This window comes from Thermoascus crustaceus (genome assembly GCF_041956765.1).
Source record: "Thermoascus crustaceus strain CBS 181.67 unplaced genomic scaffold VTN00scaffold_1, whole genome shotgun sequence".
In the NCBI taxonomy this organism is placed as follows: domain Eukaryota; kingdom Fungi; phylum Ascomycota; class Eurotiomycetes; order Eurotiales; family Thermoascaceae; genus Thermoascus; species Thermoascus crustaceus.
In genome coordinates this window covers 4,194,965-4,215,533 of record NW_027192527.1, presented here as the reverse complement: position 1 = coordinate 4,215,533, position 20,569 = coordinate 4,194,965, and the positions used below count along the sequence as shown (strand labels likewise).

General features: G+C 53.3%; 9 protein-coding genes across 9 annotated transcripts; 3 read left to right on the top strand and 6 right to left on the bottom strand.

The window, feature by feature from the left end:
• Nucleotides 1-987: 987 nt before the first annotated feature.
• Nucleotides 988-1,738, top strand: VTN00DRAFT_1508 (uncharacterized protein; the record flags this gene model as incomplete). Its single annotated transcript, XM_069427623.1, has 3 exons — nucleotides 988-1,219; nucleotides 1,377-1,509; nucleotides 1,561-1,738. The coding sequence occupies 3 exons, from the start codon at nucleotides 988-990 to the stop codon at nucleotides 1,736-1,738; spliced, it is 543 nt and encodes a 180-aa protein (XP_069292210.1).
• A 521-nt stretch (nucleotides 1,739-2,259) lies between these two features.
• VTN00DRAFT_1507 (uncharacterized protein) lies at nucleotides 2,260-3,846 on the bottom strand (the record flags this gene model as incomplete). Its single annotated transcript, XM_069427622.1, has 5 exons — nucleotides 2,260-2,894; nucleotides 2,947-3,333; nucleotides 3,389-3,485; nucleotides 3,547-3,682; nucleotides 3,752-3,846. 5 exons carry the CDS (start codon nucleotides 3,844-3,846, stop codon nucleotides 2,260-2,262), a joined length of 1,350 nt encoding a protein of 449 aa, XP_069292209.1.
• A 129-nt stretch (nucleotides 3,847-3,975) lies between these two features.
• Nucleotides 3,976-4,341, bottom strand: VTN00DRAFT_1506 (uncharacterized protein; the record flags this gene model as incomplete). Its single annotated transcript, XM_069427621.1, has 2 exons — nucleotides 3,976-4,001; nucleotides 4,110-4,341. The coding sequence occupies 2 exons, from the start codon at nucleotides 4,339-4,341 to the stop codon at nucleotides 3,976-3,978; spliced, it is 258 nt and encodes an 85-aa protein (XP_069292208.1).
• A 1,148-nt stretch (nucleotides 4,342-5,489) lies between these two features.
• Nucleotides 5,490-7,496, bottom strand: VTN00DRAFT_1505 (uncharacterized protein; the record flags this gene model as incomplete). Its single annotated transcript, XM_069427620.1, has 6 exons — nucleotides 5,490-5,593; nucleotides 5,656-6,317; nucleotides 6,371-6,743; nucleotides 6,804-7,140; nucleotides 7,215-7,381; nucleotides 7,451-7,496. 6 exons carry the CDS (start codon nucleotides 7,494-7,496, stop codon nucleotides 5,490-5,492), a joined length of 1,689 nt encoding a protein of 562 aa, XP_069292207.1.
• Nucleotides 7,497-7,985: 489 nt separating this feature from the next.
• Nucleotides 7,986-10,015, bottom strand: VTN00DRAFT_1504 (uncharacterized protein; the record flags this gene model as incomplete). The annotated part of the gene is made up of 3 exons (XM_069427619.1): nucleotides 7,986-9,005; nucleotides 9,100-9,621; nucleotides 9,761-10,015. The coding sequence occupies 3 exons, from the start codon at nucleotides 10,013-10,015 to the stop codon at nucleotides 7,986-7,988; spliced, it is 1,797 nt and encodes a 598-aa protein (XP_069292206.1).
• A 212-nt stretch (nucleotides 10,016-10,227) lies between these two features.
• VTN00DRAFT_1503 (uncharacterized protein) lies at nucleotides 10,228-15,555 on the top strand (the record flags this gene model as incomplete). The annotated part of the gene is made up of 8 exons (XM_069427618.1): nucleotides 10,228-10,411; nucleotides 10,485-11,058; nucleotides 11,129-11,142; nucleotides 11,200-11,901; nucleotides 12,326-12,403; nucleotides 12,469-12,537; nucleotides 12,642-12,845; nucleotides 12,914-15,555. The coding sequence occupies 8 exons, from the start codon at nucleotides 10,228-10,230 to the stop codon at nucleotides 15,553-15,555; spliced, it is 4,467 nt and encodes a 1,488-aa protein (XP_069292205.1).
• Nucleotides 15,556-16,259: 704 nt separating this feature from the next.
• VTN00DRAFT_1502 (40S ribosomal protein eS26) lies at nucleotides 16,260-17,042 on the bottom strand (the record flags this gene model as incomplete). Its single annotated transcript, XM_069427617.1, has 4 exons — nucleotides 16,260-16,365; nucleotides 16,485-16,587; nucleotides 16,742-16,869; nucleotides 17,020-17,042. The coding sequence occupies 4 exons, from the start codon at nucleotides 17,040-17,042 to the stop codon at nucleotides 16,260-16,262; spliced, it is 360 nt and encodes a 119-aa protein (XP_069292204.1).
• Nucleotides 17,043-17,537: 495 nt separating this feature from the next.
• Nucleotides 17,538-19,745, top strand: VTN00DRAFT_1501 (uncharacterized protein; the record flags this gene model as incomplete). The annotated part of the gene is made up of 4 exons (XM_069427616.1): nucleotides 17,538-17,732; nucleotides 17,826-18,699; nucleotides 18,755-18,849; nucleotides 18,906-19,745. 4 exons carry the CDS (start codon nucleotides 17,538-17,540, stop codon nucleotides 19,743-19,745), a joined length of 2,004 nt encoding a protein of 667 aa, XP_069292203.1.
• A 39-nt stretch (nucleotides 19,746-19,784) lies between these two features.
• Nucleotides 19,785-20,443, bottom strand: VTN00DRAFT_1500 (uncharacterized protein; the record flags this gene model as incomplete). Its single annotated transcript, XM_069427615.1, has 2 exons — nucleotides 19,785-19,946; nucleotides 20,360-20,443. The coding sequence occupies 2 exons, from the start codon at nucleotides 20,441-20,443 to the stop codon at nucleotides 19,785-19,787; spliced, it is 246 nt and encodes an 81-aa protein (XP_069292202.1).
• Between the last annotated feature and the right edge of the window lie 126 nt (nucleotides 20,444-20,569).

The window sequence follows — 20,569 nt, the reverse complement described above, 5'->3', positions numbered from 1 at the left end:
CGATGACAACGACGATCAACCAGAGGAGAAGTAGCCTCCACTCAGAGGCTACGGGGAACCACGAGTGGTCTCAACGAAGCGCAGAAGAGGAAAAAAGGGAAACCAGAAAAGAAGCAGATCAGCAGAAGCGAAACGAACTACAGTCCATATCACCAGCCTGCTGTTGATCGATATGGAAAGTGAGCGGAAAAGGAGAAAAGAAAAGAAAGAGGAACAAAAAAGCAAACAGAGGAAAAAAGAGGTATAAAACAAAAAAAAAAAGAAAGAAAAAAGAAATCACTGCCCCGGCAGGATCACCGTCTTTCCAAACGAAAGCCGCATGGCGACATCGACACCGATAACCACAGACAGACAAGCGGACCCTCCCTGACAAAGACAAGAGAGAAGAAGAGCGCGCGTGTGTGTGCAGTATCGCGGTGATAATAGTGGATCTTACGTATGTCCTATGGCTTTCTGCGGTCAATGTCATCGATGATCGACCCATATCGCAACCCATGGTGGAGAAAACGACCCGCCTCCTCGCCCCCCGTCTCCGGCCAATGATGCTGGCCGCGAGGAAAGCTTGACCAGGAGGAAGCCCGGAGAGATGTCCGACCTTGGGGCCTTTTCGCAGCTGTCTTGGTGTCTTGTGCGATTATTACTGTATTGATAATCGGGCTGCTGGCGGTCGATGGTCTGTCAACTGTTTTTCTGCCCGATAGTGTCCGTTGGCCTGGCCTGGTCTGGTCCGTGATGAACATGTTCAGCAATCAAGTCTGCTAACTCTGCTTGGACCAACGGGGGATGATGTCACCGTCACCAGGGAGTCGGTGGACAGAGCCTCAACTCATCCATGGCTCTTATACCACGGCCATCATGTATACTGTTCGAGGAGCCAGGTGGGTTGCCGTAAAAGCCCTAAACTCGATCTCGGCAACTCGGCCGAGGTTTTTTCTTCGCTTAAAAAGAGTCAAGACTCGAGAGGATGAGTTAAGCTTCTCGTTGGGCATGTCGGGTAGTCGGAAAAAGAAGCCATTGACCCTAGACCCTTCTTCTGGTGGACCTGGTCCTCGGACGCCGAACGAAGTCGGTGGAGATAGTCAGATAACGCGGTTCGGAGTTCTGCCCTTGTGCCCCGTCAAGGCGTTCAGCCTGAGCCTCAGCAGTCCATCGTCGCCATCATCTGGCATGATCATCTGCAAGGGCGATCCCTGCGTGTACTGTAGAACGTTCGATAGGAGTAAGTGTCTAGACGGGTATCACGGCTGCCGAACCGCACGTCTTACTAATGCTCGGCTTCTTCCGAGGCCTCTTCTGTCCGATCTTGGCATGCATATCCCATCTATCGGCTTTAAAGGTGTTCTCAATGGCATCGATCTTTCATCTGAGTGCTACAGACAGCTCGAATGGAAGCAGGGACCCTCGATGGAGGTCATCAGCTACCTGTACTGCGTATGCTGTCTTCTGCTCTGTGCGGTGTGCACATGCCCTATCTCATAACCTAACCCGGCGTCGATTTTGCCTAAGGAGGTATATGCACTGGCATCACGGTTCACCAGTCTCGCGCTAATACAATCTTAGGTCCTCGTCTCCGTTAGGAGTTGATCGACCTGCCCCACTCTGGTCTTTCTGGATTTTGATACCGCTGACAATCCTTGCCTGTGCTTCCTTGCCCCGGAGCCCTGTTCCAACGTGCCCCTCAAATTCGACCGAGTTCTACGTCCACAGCATTCCGCCTACTCGGAGCCAGGGCTGGTGAAGGAGAACATCTCCGTCAACTTAAAGTAGACATCAACAAGATAGGAGGTTTGAAGAGATATAAAATAAATAGTTTTTTTTCCATTCTTGCAGTTCCCAACCCGATTTGTTCCATCCATTCGTCCGTCCAAAAAGGAACGTGAATCTCAAAACAGACCATTAACCCCAGCACCGCGCGTAACAACCATACACGGCAGAACAGAACTGGAACTGTCGATGCCAAAAAGGAAAGATCAACTTGCGGGTAGTGAAAGCAGCACTAGCAGCAAAGCCAAGCGCAAGAGAAGAAACACAGGGGCATCAAACGCACGGGAAGTCGATCAAACAGGGTACTTCATCGTGGCTCAACGTACGAATCGCGAATGCGCCGGCGCCTCCAAGTGGAGAATGACATCAAGCCAGGGAGGGTGAAACCTCGAATCTCACGCCTCATGGATGCGCGTATTGACCGCTGGGAGGCAAGTTATCTACATAACGTACAGGAGATTGGTATCTGAATCCGCGTGTCAGGATAGATCCTGCTCATGCCGGAAGAGGGGAGAACTGACCTAAAGGGTGACTGCAGCTCAGCTGGGGCTTCTGGGAATACTTCGTTGCCAGCTCGTCTCGGATGCTGTTCAGCAGCTGCACGTAGCTTTGCTGAGGATTCTTCCTGAGAGCGGTGATGAAGGCCCAGGACATGGCACCGGTGGCTTCGCCGTTGATCTGGGCATCCTGGCTGGTCTGTGCGTCTTTGCTGCCTGACCACATGATGACATCTGCAGGACTGGTCTTCGTCTGTTTGGCCTTTTGGTACGCATCATCTCCCCTAGTGGCCTTCTTGAGGAACCCAACGGCAGAGGACACCATGCCGCCCATGTCTCCACGTGCGTAAGCGGAGACCACACCGAGCAGACCCTGACCGGCTTCCTTGGCCAGGTTGGGCTCCTTGAGCACACCCTGGGTCGAGTAGATGTAAGGCAGATCCAGCGCAGAGCCGGAGTGACACGAGTCGAATATCGCAGTCAGACGAACGCCCGGCTTGAGCGGCCTGACCATGATCCGGTGCATTTCGTCGTCGACGATATGGCCAGCTACCCTGAAGTCGACGGGGTAAATAACTTCGTCATAGCCGTCATCCTCGTCGCCGTCCAGATCGGGCGTCTGACCACCATGACCTACACCGAGTCAGCATGGGAATGGAGCGCAGCAGCAATAAGCCGAACCCACCAGAGTAGTGGAAAAAGAGAGAGTCGTTTGGCTGGGCATCCTTCACGAGCCAGTGCATGGCCCGAAGGATATTCGCTTTCGTCGGTTGGCTCATGGGGTTTTGTTGGTCGTCGGTCAGAATGACCATGTCTTCCCTGGCGTAGCCGAAGTTCTGGTTCAAGTACGTGGACATGTTTTTCACGTCGTTTATGCAACCGCGTAGCTGCCCCTTCTGACCGAAGTAATTGATTCCGATCAGGAGAGCCTTCCTCTTGCCGGTACAATTCGAGTACTGGAAGCTATATCCTTGCGGGGCACCATGACCGAACGCGACCGGGGTTGTAGGCGGGGGAGGAGGGGCGTTCGGATTCCCGTGGTTGTACGAGTTCTGATACGCATTCGGAATGCCTTCAGAGGGTTAGAACTGCATCGATCCATCAGGATGCGCCACAGATAGACTGACCAGGTCGTCCATGATATGCCGGACCGCCATTTGGCGGCTGCGATACTGGTGGTGGTCCCGGCGGCGGTCCGTAACCTGGGCCTGGAGGCGGAGGGCGCTGGAAAGAACGGGTTAGAATCATTGACATCTACTCCAGACCGAGACGGAAAAGAACGCACGTTATATCCACCGTTGTACTGGGCGGGTGATCCGTTGTAGGATTGAGGGGAGGGAGTATGCGTGTAACCGTAGGGGTTGTTGACAGGTGGAGGAGGGCCTTGGCCCGGATATCCGCCATATCCATGCTGCGGAGACCTTTTAGAAGTCAGCTTCGACGGATATGCGACGTGATATAGAGGCGTTGGACGTGCAGGGAGCGCTTACGGATACGGTTGCGGGGAGCCGTAGTTTGGCGGAGGATAGGGCTGCTGAGGCGGGGGATAGCCCGGCGGGCCAGAGTAGGGCGGATAGTATGACATTCCTAGGGGCAGGACGGACGAGAAGGATCAGGAGTGGTGACTATGGAGGCTCTGGGGATCACGCCTCTCGTTCTAGGACCGGCGAAGAGAAGAGAACGCGGAGGTGAGAGGTGGGACGGACGACGAGCGTCAGAGCAGCGGCTGCCACGAGGCGTCTGAACACGATAGACGGATATTAGCTAATCTTGTACGGCGTAGATCAACGAGCGGACAAAAAGAAGATCAATCGAGACGACGGGATGCTTAGTGGTAGGGATCCAGACAGAGGGAAGAGGACACCCCGCACGGGTCCACCGGTTGTCGACAACCAGCAGGGAGAAGAGGATGACGGTGTCTTATACGGAGGGATCTCTGTCCGGTTGACGGCGGGTGAGGTGATCGAGAGCACGAGGCGGTGTTCGAAGAAACAACGGAGATGTTATAGCAGACGAGCGAGGAAGAGATGCTGAGCCCAGGCACCGCGCAGCTCCGAACCTTGGGAAGCTCTTGGGACATACGCGTTCCTCTTCCCGAGCCGCGACTTTTATCCTGCCCTACGGACCGCGATCCACCACGACAGCACAACTCAATGCGGGTGCCAAATAGTTTCCATTGCGCTGTTCGATAGTACCCTGATCATCACATCTGCAAAAACAGCACCGTCGAATGCAACATTCCAATGCATGTCAGAATAATGATTTTTATCATGACTGCCTAAATTTACTTCTGGAAATAATTTTTCCCATCCATTGCATCACCGGCCGCAGGGTCCGGGAGAGTGGAGAAACGCAGCGCACTGATGGATCGACAGAAGAAGGGAAAACGCCCGACGGGCCATCCTGTTCCCGAACAAATCAACTTGCATCCAGACACATCCTTGACACGAGGCTGTGCGTTTTTCCATGCTGCAAGAGTCTTTTTTCTTTCTGCCTTTTTTTTTCCAGCCTGCCACCTCCGGACGCCACAGGCAGAGACGTCCAGTCTGCTGCGTTCCGAGTGAGGCTGTGGCTGTGCAGATTTCATAGGCATGGATGACCCTGCATGACCATCGGACCAGTTGGATATTCTTTAGGCATGCTTTTTCGATCGGAGACTCCGTTCGATCCCTGAGAAAAAAAAGAAAAAAAATTCCTCACTTACGTCAATAGCAGTTGTACAATTAATCTTCGGGCTTCCCTGCCTCTTGGAAGCCGCTTCCACATAGCGGAGGATACGGTTTCATCGAAAAGGACAAAGGAGCCACCATCTCGCAATCTCACAAAGCCAATGTTCCTTTTCTTAGGTTCCATTTTACTATCTCGGTATTATTTGCCAGTGGCAGTGCATCAGGACCCGACCTGCTTTGACAGAGAGCAGTCTGAGCTCGCAGCTCCACAAGCTTATCTGAGCTTATCCGTTACGCTGGAGAAGGGCCGAGATGGCAACAATATCTGTAGTCCAAATCTCAATTTCATTCACGCATTTCCCTCTCTTTACTTTTTTCATGTTTCAGCTCTTATTTTTAGTAAAAGCAGCAGGAGAAAAAAGTTGAATTTATGATCAGGATTACATCAGTGTCTACTCGCACCTCCTTCATCATCGTCGTAAATGGTTCAACTCTCTTTTACTGCCCGTGTCTCCCCTTCATCATCCTCCTCTCCCACCTATTACGTCTGTTCCCTTGTTCACCGTCTCGGCATGCCCCTTCCCCGGCCACGGAGCGCCCGCTGCGCTGCGCCTGGCGGGAGACCGCGCGTGGGAGCCTGTGGCTGAGGAGACTCTTCGTTCTCTGTTGGAAAATTTGTAGTTAGCCAGTCTGTCAAGAGAAAATAGGACTAGGGAGGGACATACTTATCGTCTCATCAACGCTCAGGATCAGACAAGCAGCCTCGACAGCGGCCTGGATGGCGTTGACTTTGACCAGGCTGGGCTCCCACACGAAGGCTGCCATGTTGTCGCGGACGCCCTCGTTGTCGAAGTCCACACCGGCCCAGATGTTGCCCTTGCGGTGCTCCACACGCAGTCTGTTGAGGATGTCGGTAGCGTCGAAACCGGCGTTGTCACACAGCTGGCGCGGGATGACCTCGAGGGCCTTGGCAAATGCCTTGACAACCGCCTGCTGCTTGTGCGGCACGTTCCGGTCGGCGAAGCCGTGCAGGTAGCTCGAGAGCTCCATCTCGCAGGCACCTCCTCCCGCGACGATGGTGGTATTGCGGATCGCACGCTTGACGATCATGATGGCGTCATGCAGACTGCGCTCGACCTCAGCGATGAACTGCTCTGCTCCACCACGGAGGACAAGCGTGCAGGTCTTGGCACCAGGGCAGTCAGAGAAGAGGTTGAATCGCTCTCCACCGACCTGTCGCTCCTCGAAGAAGCCGCAGGTTCCCAGGTGACGGTCCTGAATGTCCGAGCAGGTGGATTGCATGGAAGCGCCAGTCGCCTGGCACACACGCTCCATGTCATCCGAAGCAACACGGCCGGCACAGAAGATGTCACGGTCGGCAAAGTACCTAATTTAGGTTAATCCAAGTAGAACATATGGTGTATTGGATGTAAAACATACTGTGTAGCCAAGTCACCAATAGGCAGCTTGCTCAGCACAACCTTAGCACCCGTCTTGTAGATCGCCTCCAGCTTATTGTAGATGATCTGCCACTCCGCGTCGACAATGGCCTGGTACTCCGAGACCTGCTCAACTCGGACCTCAGCGTTGTCCTTTTCACTCTTCAGTTCCAGCTCGACGTTCAGGCACACGATCTTCGGGTTCTTGAACGACTTGGGCTGCTGCTCGAAACCGGCATACGAGAAGGTCTTCTTGAAAGCGACACCGTTGACAAAAAGCGAGTCCTGGAGAGCACCACCGTGAACCTTCTTGATGCCGATGAGCTTCTCGTTAAGGTCTTCCTGGTCAAGGGAAAGCACGGCGTCGACCACCACTGTAATATTCCATCAGCTTCTTCCCCCTCAATATACGATCTGGAACGGGTGGCTCTTACTCTTCGTGAAGAAGTCCGCATTCCGCTTGATCAGCTTGCTGTTCATCGCCGTCCCAGCTAACCGTCTCAGAGTCTCGATCTTCTTCTCCTGGCTGCCCGCCGCATCGATCATGTCCACCGCAATCTCCTTGATCTTGTTGACGGCCATGGCGCTGGCCCTCCGCAGGCCCTTGATGATCGTTTGTGCACTGACTCCCTGCTCAACCTGGTCGCGGACCTCCTTCAATATCTCACCGGCAAGGACAACCACGGAGGTTGTTCCGTCGCCAACTTCGGCATCTTGGGAACGCGCGATGTCGGTAAGGATGCGGGCGGCGGGGTGGACGATGTCGAGGAGCTGGATGGGATGAACGTCAGACCGCTGTTACAAGGTATCTAATAGTCGGTCTCAAGGTTTTAAGTAGAACGCACCTTCATCACCGTCGCTCCATCGTTGGTAATGGTCTGCTTGCCGTTGCTGTCGACAAGCAGCAAGTCACCGCCATACGGACCGAGTGTGCTCTTGATCGTAGACTGCACCGCAACACAGGCGTTGATGTTCGATATGATCTGACCCTTTCCTTGCGAGGTATCCGTCCCTGATCAAGCAAAATATCAGCGAGAGTCGCGCGACGTGAGGGGAGTGGCAGGTCGGACGTGATACGTACCCTCTTTCAGCACGATGATCGTGGGTGCTTGGCCGGAGAAGGCCATGGTTGTGGGAATGGGCTCTGCGCCGGTTTAGCGAGAAAATAGACGCAGAAAAGGGGTTTATATTAAGTCGGTGGGAGGAAAGAGACACGTATAGCGTTGATATGTGCCTCGAGTGTTCGCGGGGTTCGTCTCGACAGCTCTGGGGCTCACGTTTCCGACCAAAATTTCCCTGGAGCTTCCTCGAAGCCAGTCGTCAAAGCACAATGACGGTGACCAATCACGACCCGCTCCGTGACCCCTACCCCTCGACAGCCTTCCATGACAGCTTGCTAGCAGGACTTCTATACTACCAGTTGTTTAAATTTATTTATTAAGGATACTATATTACTACAAGTATCGAAAGGAAATCGTCCTCTAGCCGAAAAAAAAACAAACTCGCACATGTACACCTCTAACGCCCCACTAATCATGCTGACAAACGAAAACCCAATGTCACGAAATACCTCCCCTCTTGAGGCAGTCATCCTCACCACTGCGGAAATGCAATGATCAATTAAAATCCAACTCATCTTCCGACCTATCAACATACTTGGCTAGCATCTCCTGCTCCTGTTGCGAGTTCACTAGCCCAAGTGCTTCTCGACGGAGTGCTGCTGCTGCCTCTGCATCCGACCCATCGTCGATCATGACCTGATAACCATTGGTGGTATGACGCCGGACCTCGTCTTCAAAGTTTGGATGAGGCAGACTGTGAGAGTCGTGCCCGTACGGGTCTGGTATGGCGTCGTGTTGCTGAAACCTGGGGAAGTGCTGATTGATATCGATGATCTGCGGGTCCAGGGGCATGTTGGTATAATCGGCTATAGGGCCTACAGGCCCTTGCCCAACGGGGTGAGTCGTTGGAACAAATGGGTTCTGGCTGCTTGGGGCATCTGTCATGAGCTGATCTGTGGGACCAGGTGCTTGGTTCGGCGGCACGGTAAGGTCGTTTGCCCGTGGAGGTGGCGGTTCCTCCGTCTTTATGCCATTGACAACAGGTGCTTTGGGTGTCTCTTTGCATTGCGGACAGTCCCTGATGACTCGGCTGACAGTTTCCTTGATCCTCACCCAATGGTATTTTACAGAGACCGTGGCCGTTGTTTTATTGATTCCTCCATGTTGCTGGATGTGGATTTGGCGAGCTATCTCATATTGTTGCTGCGGATCGGACACGACTTCCTTGTCCTTCAACATCAATTTTTCTGGCTCCCCATTCTTCCCACCGACCAGCTTGTAGTGAGTAGCGGCGCTTCTTAGTCGACTCTTCTCGGCCCTGTCGGCACCTCTGGGGTACTTGGAATGTTTGAGGTAGTACCTGATCTTGTCAAAGCGTTCTTGAGTCACAGAATCCTCACCTTCGGGGCCCAGGTCCCTGCCATATATGATGGCATCAACGAGTTGGTCAGGATAGGAACGCAGCCTTCCAGCGCCCGGAACCTTGCCAATACGCTTGAAACCTAGGGCATCCCAGATACGACATGAAGCAACATTATTTTCATATACAAGGTTGAAAACAGAATATGTGTAGCCCTGTTTGACGTCAGCAAACTCCGCAACAGATTGACAGATTATATGCAACGCCCGTCCCAGATGAGGTTGTCATGAGAAGGTAAGGAGGACTTACCAACTTCGGAGCCCATTCCAGGTATCCTTCTCCCATCAGCCTGCCTACGCCTCTGTTCCGCGCAGCGTCTGTTACCAGGAACATTCCATTACAGATATGGCTGCTACGTCCCGGATAGTTAGGTTTGATATTGAAGCTGCCCAGACAGGCCTTGGTCCAGTCGATGCCGTTCCTCTCCATAGCCTGCACCTCCTGGGCGCTTTTGATGTCTCCCAGGAGCATGACAGCACCGAAACTGGAAAACCAATACGGCCCGAACTGCTCGAGGGGGATGGGATCGATCATGGGATAGGTGTCACCCTTCTCGATCTCCTTGTTCAGCTGGTCTGACAGATAGACCAGCAGGGACCGGGGCACATCGGCTGCGGACGAGAAGGGGACCAGCGTCGCGACAGTGACCCGGTCCCTGAGAGTGACCTGGCGCGGAGAGATCGTGGCCGGCAGCTCTCTATCCGTGGCTATCACGGGGGCCGCTGGATCCTCGAGCGTGGCGGGCATCGTGCCCTGAGCCCGGTCACGGGACTGCTTTCCAGATTAGTCTGCGGAACAGGTACATGGCCAGAGCTGAGATTCATGGCGGGCAAAGTGGTACAGGGCCGCAGTACGAGAAGTGAGTACTACAGCAGAGGGGCAGATCTGGGGCGCGCGGCAGAGACTTTACCGGAAGGTTGCTCAGGCCGGAGCAGAGACGCCGGGCAGATCGAAACAACACAGATCCCTGGCGACTCCAACGGCCATCTGGGGATAGACTCGGTGGGGATGCACGCTGTGCTGCAGCGCTGCTGTCGACGGCACTTCGGGGACCGCTGAGTATTCTCGAGACCGGAACGTGCTGAACGCAGCTGAGAAGACGTCGTCCCGCGCCTGCTGACTCAGCCGCGGACCATCGTCGGCCCGGACCCCACGCGTTCCCCATTATGTCATCCTGGCATAACCATAGTTAAACATACCGTTGTGCATCGCGCTGAGCGCTGGGTCTGATGGCATCATATGTATCAGATCCCATCTTCACGGACGGTATTCTATTCTTGTATTCATGTAGGAGCTCGGCGGTGTGCGTTGATTCGTTACAAAGTCAGGAGCAATCACGCCGGTATTAACCTAATGCAGTATATGCATCAACTGAACATGACATCCCAGCGTCCACAGTACTATGAAAACACCCTTGAGCCAGTCAAGATTGACAGGGAAGGATTGTCAACGACACTGAAGGAGCTGCAGTCTGCAGTCAGACATGGCGTGGACTTACTCCAAAAGGGCTGTCCCCCCGCTGAACCTGCCGAATATGGCAGCATGTACTCTGGCGCCGCAGGTAACTTTCCAGTAAATCTGCGTTCAACAATTCCAATTTATTGCAACAGAAGCTAAACTACTCAAAAATGTAGGCGTTGCGCTCACATTTCTTCGTTTGGAGCGCCAGGCTGGATCTCTCTCATCGAAGAATGCAGCTCCGCTCCATGACTTCTGCAAGCTTGCCAGAGAACGGATTCTTCCAGAAGGGCCGGAGGCGTATTTTCAGCCCGGCCGCCTGTCTCCGTTAGAATCTTCATACCTTGCCGCTATTACTCTTCGTCTTACAGCTGCGTGCTCACTTGCGGACGAAACCAAGGGGGACTCCGGGCAAAGCATCTCCGCACAAGATATCGCGGACCTTGGAGAGGCTGTTCAGCTGGCACTGCAGCACGGACATATTGTGGTCCACAGGGGTCGTAACATAGGTGGTGACGAAGTCCTCTACGGCCGCGCTGGGCTGCTGTGGGCGATCCTGAATCTTCGACAACATGTCTTCGACGAGAAGACCGCAGAAGCGTTGGAGCCTACCTTTAGGGCCGTCCCGGAGTTGGTTGACGCTATCGTAAACTCTGGAAAGAAGACTACCCAGGCTTTTGCTGAGGTAGCTGGACCAGAACAGGCGCTTCCACTTATGTGGATGTGGATGGAGAAGCACTATCTCGGAGCGTAAGTGTATAGTGTATCCATTGGCATTAGAATGCTATCAATACTAACATAAATGGGGGCACATCTGAAGTATCCACGGTGTTGGTAAGACATAACTCACATTCATAGCACTTTCTATTACTAATCTACATCACTTTCAAGCTGGTATCCTGACTGTCCTGCTCCAATGCAAGGTGGAGGAGCTTGATGATGGAGCCTCGCGTAAACACATGCCCCTGATAGCGGACACGATCACGAGCCTTTGCCGCGTTTGCATCGCAAATAACGGCCACCTTCCCTCGTCTATGCCTCCCCGCTCTTCCGCACGTGGTTCTCCTATGGTGCAGATTTGCCATGGCGCTCCGGGGATCCTGCTGCTCCTTGCAACCGCCAGGAAAAACGCATACCTCACCTCCCGCTTCTGGCAGCCCGAATGGGACCAGGCAACTCAGCTTGCCGCAGAGAGAGTCTGGGAAGAAGGCCTGCTCTCGAAAGGCGGCAGCCTCTGCCACGGCCTCGCAGGTAATGCGTGGACGTTCTTGCTCCTGCACGATTGCTTCGAGTACGACGTCGAGGACATGAAACAGGCCAAACGCCTTTTCACGGAGAGAAAGCCCGAAGCCCCTGACGGCACCAAACACGAGCTGACCAGCGACTACTTCCTCTCCAGAGCCCTGGCGTTCCTGCTAGAGGCGCGGGAGACGAAACCCTACAGCTCGGGGTCGCGGAAGACGGCACGCGACTACCGTATGCCAGATGACCCGTACAGCCTCTTCGAGGGCCTTGCGGGAAATGTCTGCGCTTGGGCAGAAGCGTGCGCGGTGATCGAGGTCAGACTACGGAAGATGGAGCTCGAGGACGAAGGTAAGGTGAACGCGTTTACCAGAGATCAGGTCTTCAGGGAGCACATGGAGCGAGTATTAGGGTTCCCCGGTCTTGGGGGACATGGACCAAGAGGGTTCATCTGAGGGAGCGTATCGTCGGTCTCTCTTGGGGATGGCATTCTTTGCCCTTAAAATATGTATTTTCCCAGTATTAATTTAGGTCGCGGTATCCAACAGTCCGTCATAGGTGACGAATGAAATGTTCATGATCATGGAAATTGTATGAGACATGAGAGTTGATTCTGAACGATTCAACGGAAATATCTATTTCGAGTGTTGTGTTCATCACCGTCACTCTTGAGGGCCTCTCGGTGATAGTCTCCATAAAGAAACTTGTAGTTGTAGCAAGTTACGCAACACAACTACTGGTTGCTGGTAGTAGTATTTTCTGGATACAAGGACAGGCTGCGAAAATTGGCACACCACCTGGTACAACAGCACGTACGACGACATCTGCAGTCGAGTGTCCGTGGATGCGATTGGTGAGGTCACAAGGTTGACGAATCGCCAGCCCCGTGATCGGCTGTGCCATCAAACATCTCCGCAGAGTGGCTCAGCTCTGGTCATGTTGGGGGCCGCATCACTTTCAACTACAATACCATTACTGGGAAACCACGTCCACGCTAAGTTACGTTATGTTGTTTTATTAATTGCAGAATCGTCCTGATGAATGTTTAGACAGAATGTCCAGCCTCGACATCCAATCGCGCTATTGTATAGAAATACCAGCGCGCATGGAAGAGATCCCTCCATCGTACGAGTCAGCTACTGCTAGAGATGCCTGGGCCATCATCGCCCATTACATACCCTCGAGTGATCTCTGTGCTGCCTCGCTAGTCAGTCGGAGATGGCACGAGATTTTCATGCCCTTTCTCTGGGGAGACCCTGCTTCCCATTTTGGCACGGACAATGATGCAGTCTATGGTGAGATGGACACAAGATAGCCCATGCATCTTATGCAAGTCTATGCCATACTGACTATATATACTAAGTCGCCCTCACGCGGTTCAGGAGAACATTGAAACGTGCACGGCTCAGCGTTCGAATGCTGACCCATACATTGCATCTTCCTCCGGCCCTATCAGAGATCTATGGAGGGCCGCGCCCGGAATGGCTGAGAGAGATACTTGGTTATCTGCCATGTCTTCAGTCATTGATAGTCTCGAAGCTACCTTTCTTCGACCACAATGCAATGGTCGCTCTGAGAAAACAACTACCAAGCCGCCAGACGTACAATCTCCGCTTGCTACTGGCAGAACGAGAACCAAATACCACTTCAGCTGGGATCGCAGAAGCGCTCTCACGATTCCCTGCACTGGTCTACCTCGATTTATCGTACACGACATCGGCCCGAGATCACTCGGTGCTGTCCACATTATCTCTACTGCAGGATCTCCAAGTGCTGAAGCTACGGGGGATCGGTTTGAAAGACATGGATGCCGAGTTCCTTGCAAATGCAATCGGCACGCATGTCCGGTTTCTCGATCTGCGGAATAACAAGCTTACAGATATGGCCGTGAGGTCGTTGATGCAGGCTTCCTTCCTGCCTCCGGAGAATTCGTTCGATAATGGAAGGGATGCCGCGAGCAGAATGAGACGACCATCCTATCACTTGGGAGATCTCCTGAAGAGTCCGGAGCTGGATGAGATGTTCATGCAGCAGCTAACCCGTCCTTTAACAGGGCATTCCTTCTTTGAGAACTTGCCGCATGGTGGTATAACACATCTCTATCTAGCTGATAACCAAATAACTGTCGAAGGTGTGGCAGGCCTACTGGCCTCCGGCAGGCTGCATGTACTCGATATTGGGACGGTGGATACCGCGCAGTCAATAACAAGGGGTCAGAATGCAGTCCCGCATGGCCATGGAGACTCCTCAGCGGGCTTCCCTGGTGCCGAGAAATTAATACCTATTTTGGGCACATCTGCTAAAGAAAACCTGACATATCTCAGGGTCCATCATGCAGTGGTGACAAAAGAGGCTCCAGTAAATAAAATATCACCCGCCGTCTTACTCCCTGAGCTTCCAGGAGGGATTGCACACTCTGAGCTCTCTGCTACTCAACAAGTACTTGAGCTTGACGCAGAAAACGAGATTTTTGAGCTCCCGTCAGGGTCAGAACCTATATTTGAGCTTGCAGATACATCAGTCTCTCCCGTCACCTCGTCATCTACGATAAATGGTACTAACAGCATAAGGCACACGTGCCACGAGGATGAACCATTACCCGAAGTCAGACGAGGATCTGTTTTTGCGCCTGAAGTCATCGAGCCTGATACTGAGGACGAACATATTATTCTTGATGCTCGAGGAACGGGTCCCTCGCTCTCCTGGCAAAGTCCAGCACAAGAGCAGCTATCTCCGTCTTCTACTCTCTCTGCTGATCACCGGTCTGGAATCTCTGATTCTACAGTAGAACCGACTTCATCCATTCCAGCACCTGACTTGCGAGGCCAAAAAACCCAAGAATTACTTACAAAGAGACCGAAGAGCAGCACGCTTCCGTTTCGAAATAGAAAAGATGGTGCCTTTCCATATCTCCATCCTTCCCATGTCCCCCATCTGGAGACATTAGTCCTCACTGACATTCCATCACACGTACCCGCAAACTCCCCAATTCTCTCATCCCTGATCCGTTTCATCACCGACTGCTCCAACGAAGAACTGCTCGCAACTCTCCAAGCGAGATCTAACTATTCCCTCCCTCCCGGTCGAGCTCGAATCAACGCAGAAAAACAGCACGCGAGAACCCTCTTTGCCTTGCGGCGTCTGGTCCTGGAAATCACACCCATCTCTACGAGGAGCGGGCAGAAGAACCTGACTCCTTGGAAACCAGAAGGCTACCATAACGCAACATTCAAATCCAGCACCGGGGACCAGGACTCGGAGAATCTGTGGTCAGCAGCGATGAAAGACTTCAGCTTTTTCGGAAACGAGGAGTGCGGTATTCCAGAAAACGATCCAGGAAAGTACTTCCCCATGCCAGTTCTAGACGAGAAGGTCGTTCTGGTTCCAGAAGACGAGAGGTCAAATCACTCACGCCCATCATCGGTGATTGACTTCTCCTCTCCCTTGTCTCTGAATAGTCCTTACAGTAATCATAATGACAATACCCTCCACCAACCTAGCCCTCATCTTCGCTCGCGACTGAACTCTATGATTTTGCAGCCAACATCATCGCCTGTCGGATCCTATCCAAACATCTCCCTACAGCCCGGGCAAAATAATAAGAACATCGAGACCCAGCCTCGTTCCACGTCCGAGGAACCAGAAATCGACCTCGTCTCCGAACTAGCAGCGTTCCGACGCTCCAAGAAAGCGGAGTATGAGGCGCTTGTCAATAGCGCGAGGAAACAGCACTATTATTCCTGGACTGCTGCTACTTCTTCTTCTTCCCTCCTATCTCCCCTATCATCAACATCAAGATCCAGATCTCCATCTCAATCTCAATTCCCTGTACCGTCCCCAACGACTGGAACAATGGAACATCATCAATCGACAGTGATACCTCTCTCCGTCGAAGGCCACTGGAAGGGCGAGGTGAAGATCGTGAGGAACGCAGCGCCCAAGGGGAGAAGTGGGGTTGTGGATCTGTTTGGGAATTATTTTGAGAAGGGGTATTTATATCCTTGATCCATTACCTTACCCCCCTCTCTTGGAAGCTTCTTGGATTTGCCTACCTACTACGTATATACCTTTTTGGGGTAAATGGCATTACTACTATAAATAGATGATTTTGCCCTTTTATGATTGAATTTGAAAAGGGGGGCGCGCATATTGCTGCCATTATTAGATAGCGCACGGGGCATGCAGAGAGCTTGGGCCATGTTTGGGGCTTATAGCACGCTTGGGTACGGAGTAGAACCGAACCATTGGAAAACTGTGATGTGAATATGGTGAAAAAAAAACCGCAGGTTATCCGTGTCGTATGTCTGGTATAATTCTGGCTAAAAAGGGTACATTTTCCATGCAGTTATAACTCTTTCGAGTTAAACCGCACGGAGATGGTGAAATTCTCGCAAATTCATCACGCGGAATTTCTCCCATTCCATCTATCTTTTGATTTTTTTTCCCGGGAATCTTCGCCATTTTTTCCATGACCAGCCATAATCATCGACACAACATGAGGGCAGCAGGTAGTTTTTTCACATCACTACTCCCGTCCCTTTCATTTGGAGATAACCGGCGTTTTCCACTTGTCTGTTTTGTTCCGCGGTAACCCGATTTTTCCATCACACACACCCGACAACGAAACTAGAACCTTTACGCAAAGCAAGCCAGAGATGGGTAAAAAAGAAAAAAAAGAGGGGGAAATGAATCAACTCTCTTTTTTTACTTTACGCCGTCTTGGCGGCCTGCTGGGGGTTCAGCTTCTTGCCATCCCGGTTGTACCTGATCCGTGGTGGCGGGGCACGGTTGCGACGACCCTCCCGGGAGCGGACGCTGTAGTAGTAAAATACCCGTCAGCACGATGATTTGCTTTTTCTTTTCTCCTTTTCCCGTAGGCAATTTATCCTCCGGTTGAGGAGTTCAAGATGCGAAGGTCTGGAGGCCAATCATACCGAACAATCTTGCCGTGGATAGCGCAGGAAACGCAGTACTGCAGCTTCAGGTACATCTTGGGGACGGCGTAGTCGGCGAAGACGGAGGCGTCAGAGATATCACCTGGAGATCAGAAAGCCTCGTATTAGCCCAATGACTTTTTTTGTCTGTTGTCCGAGATCCTATCCTCTCCTCCTATCGTTCTTTCCGTTCAATTCTTCTTTTTCCTCCTCTTTTCATGGATCCATTTGAATTCTAAAAGCTGGGTGGAACGTACGGATGGCAGCAGACTCAACCATGTTGCGGATGGTGAATCTCTTGATCGCCTTGTCCTTGGGGGTGCATCGCGAGCAGTTGGAGCAGCGGATGGGCTTGACGTGGCCGCGGCCCTTCTTGTTGCGGCCGCTGTAGAGAGAGAGAAACTGTCAGCTTTGTTCCTTTCCAGTCGTTTTTCCATTGACGGCGGGAGATTGTGTATATCCATCTCTGGCGGCGGAATTGAAGGGAGGGGCGCGGGGAAAGAAACGTCTGGTCTGGCAAGGGAGGCAGGCTTACTTCGACGCTCTCTTCTTGACCATTTTGGCGGATGTCTCTGCGACCGGGTCAGACGAAGAAGCAGAGAGAGTCTGGGGGGAGGATGTCGCGTACTTGGCTGTCGGTTGTGGAAGTCGAAGGCACTCTCGTGATGTGCTGATGTCGGTGTGTGGGCGGAAGCCCTAGACCCTTAAGCGAGCCGGTCACGGGGTCGGCCGCCCGCCGCTGACCTGACCGCCTGTGCGGGCAGGCAGGCATCACGTGCAGGCTGCCCACCAGCAAACCTGCCGAGTCCGGTCAAGCGCGCCGGGCCCAGCCTGTAGGCTCCGTTCAACCCAGGGTTCCCACCGGTTTGAACCTCCAGGAGTCCAGGGATTGTTTATCCTCAGGCGTGAGACGTTCACGCATCTCCTTCGATCCGGCGTTCCAGATCCCCCTGTACGCACGGTCTTCTCGCTCCTCTGCCGCTTCCTGCGCTCATCTCCTCGTCATCCCCCTCATTCAGTCCCCAGATCTCCTCCTCGCTTAATCGCTTAATCATGTCGACCACGGGAGGAACGTATCGGGGTAACAGAAACCTCGGGCGAGGCAGGGTGCCCGAGTTCGATAATGGGTCATCCCACATCCCCCGTCCCAAGGCCGAGGCATCAACGACGCATGCTCCCAGCGAAGTGGGGAGCTCGACGATGAGTGCTGCCAGTAGACAGCGTCAGAACCAGTCGAAGCGTGATGAGGTATTTACAATTTGATCCCAGTGTTCTCGTCGTCTCGCTGCCTTGTCCATTCCTCCGGAAATTTTTTTCACTGATGCTTGGAGACGCAATCAGGCAATCAGGAGGAAGATGGAGGCCGACCTCAACAAGAAGAGACACACCACGACGACGAGACGGCACACCCGCAAAGCGCCTCCGGGAACCGTTCTTGCCCTGAAGCCCAGCCAGGCGCTCCAGATCAAGCCCAGCACCACCGTCGCGGAGGCCGCCCAACTCATGGCCGCGAAGCGCGAGGACTGCGTTCTGGTAACGGATGAAGATGACCGTATCGCCGGTATCTTCACCGCCAAAGATCTGGCATTCCGTGTAGTAGGAGCGGGTCTGAAGGCTCGCGAAGTGACGATTGAGCATATCATGACTAAGAACCCACTTTGCGCGAGAACCGACACCAGCGCCACTGATGCACTGGACCTGATGGTCAGGAAGGGCTTTAGACATCTTCCTGTTATGGATGAGAACCAAGACATCTCCGGTATCCTCGATATCACGAAATGCTTCTACGATGCGATGGAGAAGCTCGAGCGTGCCTACAGCTCGTCCCGGAAGCTGTACGACGCTTTGGAGGGTGTCCACTCGGAGCTTGGCTCAAGCCACCCACAGCAGATTATCCAGTATGTTGAAGCTCTGCGGCAGAAGATGTCCGGCCCGACTCTCGAATCCGTTCTGGATGGTATGCCCCCGACTACCGTCTCCGTCCGGACGACCGTTAGGGAGGCGGCTGCCCTGATGAAGGAGCACCACACGACTGCTCTGCTTGTGCAGGACCAGGGCTCTATCACTGGTATTTTCACCAGTAAGGACGTTGTCCTGCGTGTCATCGCGCCTGGTCTGGATCCGGCCACCTGCAGTGTGGTTCGGGTTATGACCCCCCACCCGGATTTCGCTCCCACGGACATGAGCATCCAGGCGGCCCTTCGCAAGATGCACGGTTAGTTGTGAAGAGATCCGCAATAAAAAAATTAAGCACTGATTCAATGCGACAGATGGCCACTACCTTAACCTTCCTGTCATGAACGAGGCCGGAGAAATTGTTGGTATGGTGGATGTGCTCAAGCTGACATACGCAACGCTCGAGCAGGTCTGTATATGAGCTGCAGTTTCAATTGCATCAGCGGCTGACTTCTGTCTCCACAGATCAATACCATGTCCACCCACGACGATGAGGGCCCGGCATGGAACAAGTTCTGGCTCTCAATGGACCACGAGTCTGACTCGATGGTGTCTGGACAGACTGGGGCTAACAGCCATCACCCGCATCGCTCCGTTATCAGCCCTGATTTTTCAAGGCCTGGATTTGATGCGAGAGACAGCGTTCTTCCGAACGAGTCGGCTTCGCATCACGGGGATGATCAGTCCTCAGTGCTGTCTCACCACCTCCACGCGGAAGAACACGCGCCCTTCCCATTCAAGTTTAAGGCACCCAGCGGCCGAGTCCACAGAGTCAACGTCCTTCCTGCTGCAGGTATTGCGGAACTCGTTTCTAGTGTCTCTGCTAAACTTGGTCCCGAAGCTGAGGCCGTCGGAGGCACACCTACCTGTGAAGACGGCAAGCTCAGCAACACCGGTTTCGCTCTCAGCTACCTGGACAATGAGGGCGACACGGTATCTATCACCACGGATCAGGATCTTGCAGATGCTGTAAGCCTTGCCCGACGGACCGGCCGTGACAAGGTAGACCTATTCGTCCACGACCCATCGCAGCCGCCTATTCCACCGACGACCGAACCGCACCCGACCACGATTAGGTCACCAACCCACGAGGAGAAGAGCGTGACCATGGTCGATGAGGACCCGGTGCCTGAGGAGCACCCCAAGGTGATCAAGGAGAGGGGCCAGTCCTTTACTCACCACCACCCGCCGGAAGAGCAGCTTATCGCGGGTGTGCCAAACGAACTTTTGCTGCCTGGCGCCATTGTGACCTTGGCGGCGGTCATAGTAGGAGTTTTTATCCTGAGCCGGCCGAGTGGGAGGTAGTTCATACCGATACGCTCAGTAAGGGTGGAATAAGACCACCTACCCCAGATCCTTGTCTTCCAGAATGCACCACTTTACCAACCGGATTACCCCTTGCCTATCGCTTTTTTCTGTTACATTTCTAATACCAGGTCTCTCTTTTCGTGGACGCCGCTCATCCTCATCCCCAACCCTGTCTCCGTCGAGCCGTGTGTTTCGTAGCTAGGATTCAATGCATATATACTGTATACTTATGTAGACATGCTGTGTACATTGCCATAGGGGAGAGGAGATTGTTGTTCTGCTGGTGAGAGGCGTCGCACTGAAGTCTCTGTATATGAGGATCACTTTTCGCGAAGCTGCATCGGGCCTTTTTCAAGTCCAGAGGCGCTATCCCGCAAAACCCCAGAAAATTAGTAGATCAGGGATCTGGAGTAAAACGTCAGTATAGAACGTCAGTATAGGAAGTGATGGACTCTCCGCGCTGCCTCGCCTCCTTGGCGCGGTGGAGCTTCCCGCCGACCCCTTGCGCCTTTTCCGGTCTAGCGTCGGCCGGCAGGCGACGTGCGTTCCGAGCGAGAAACACCGCTTGGACTCGCCGGGCTGGATTTTTTGGTTTTGGCCTCACATCCCACCTCTCCTCTTGCGGTGCGACTCTCCCCTTCTCTCCTCGAGTCACCCGGCACGCTGCTCTCCCGGCTCTGATGCAGAGCCTGCATCTGAGCTGTGCCTTTCACTGAGCATCGCGCACCTGTCGACACCTGTCTAGCCCTCTCCCGTGCACCAAGTGTCCACCCCACCAAAAACAAATCCCCGCTCACAGCTCAAAGCATAGTCTCGCGTCC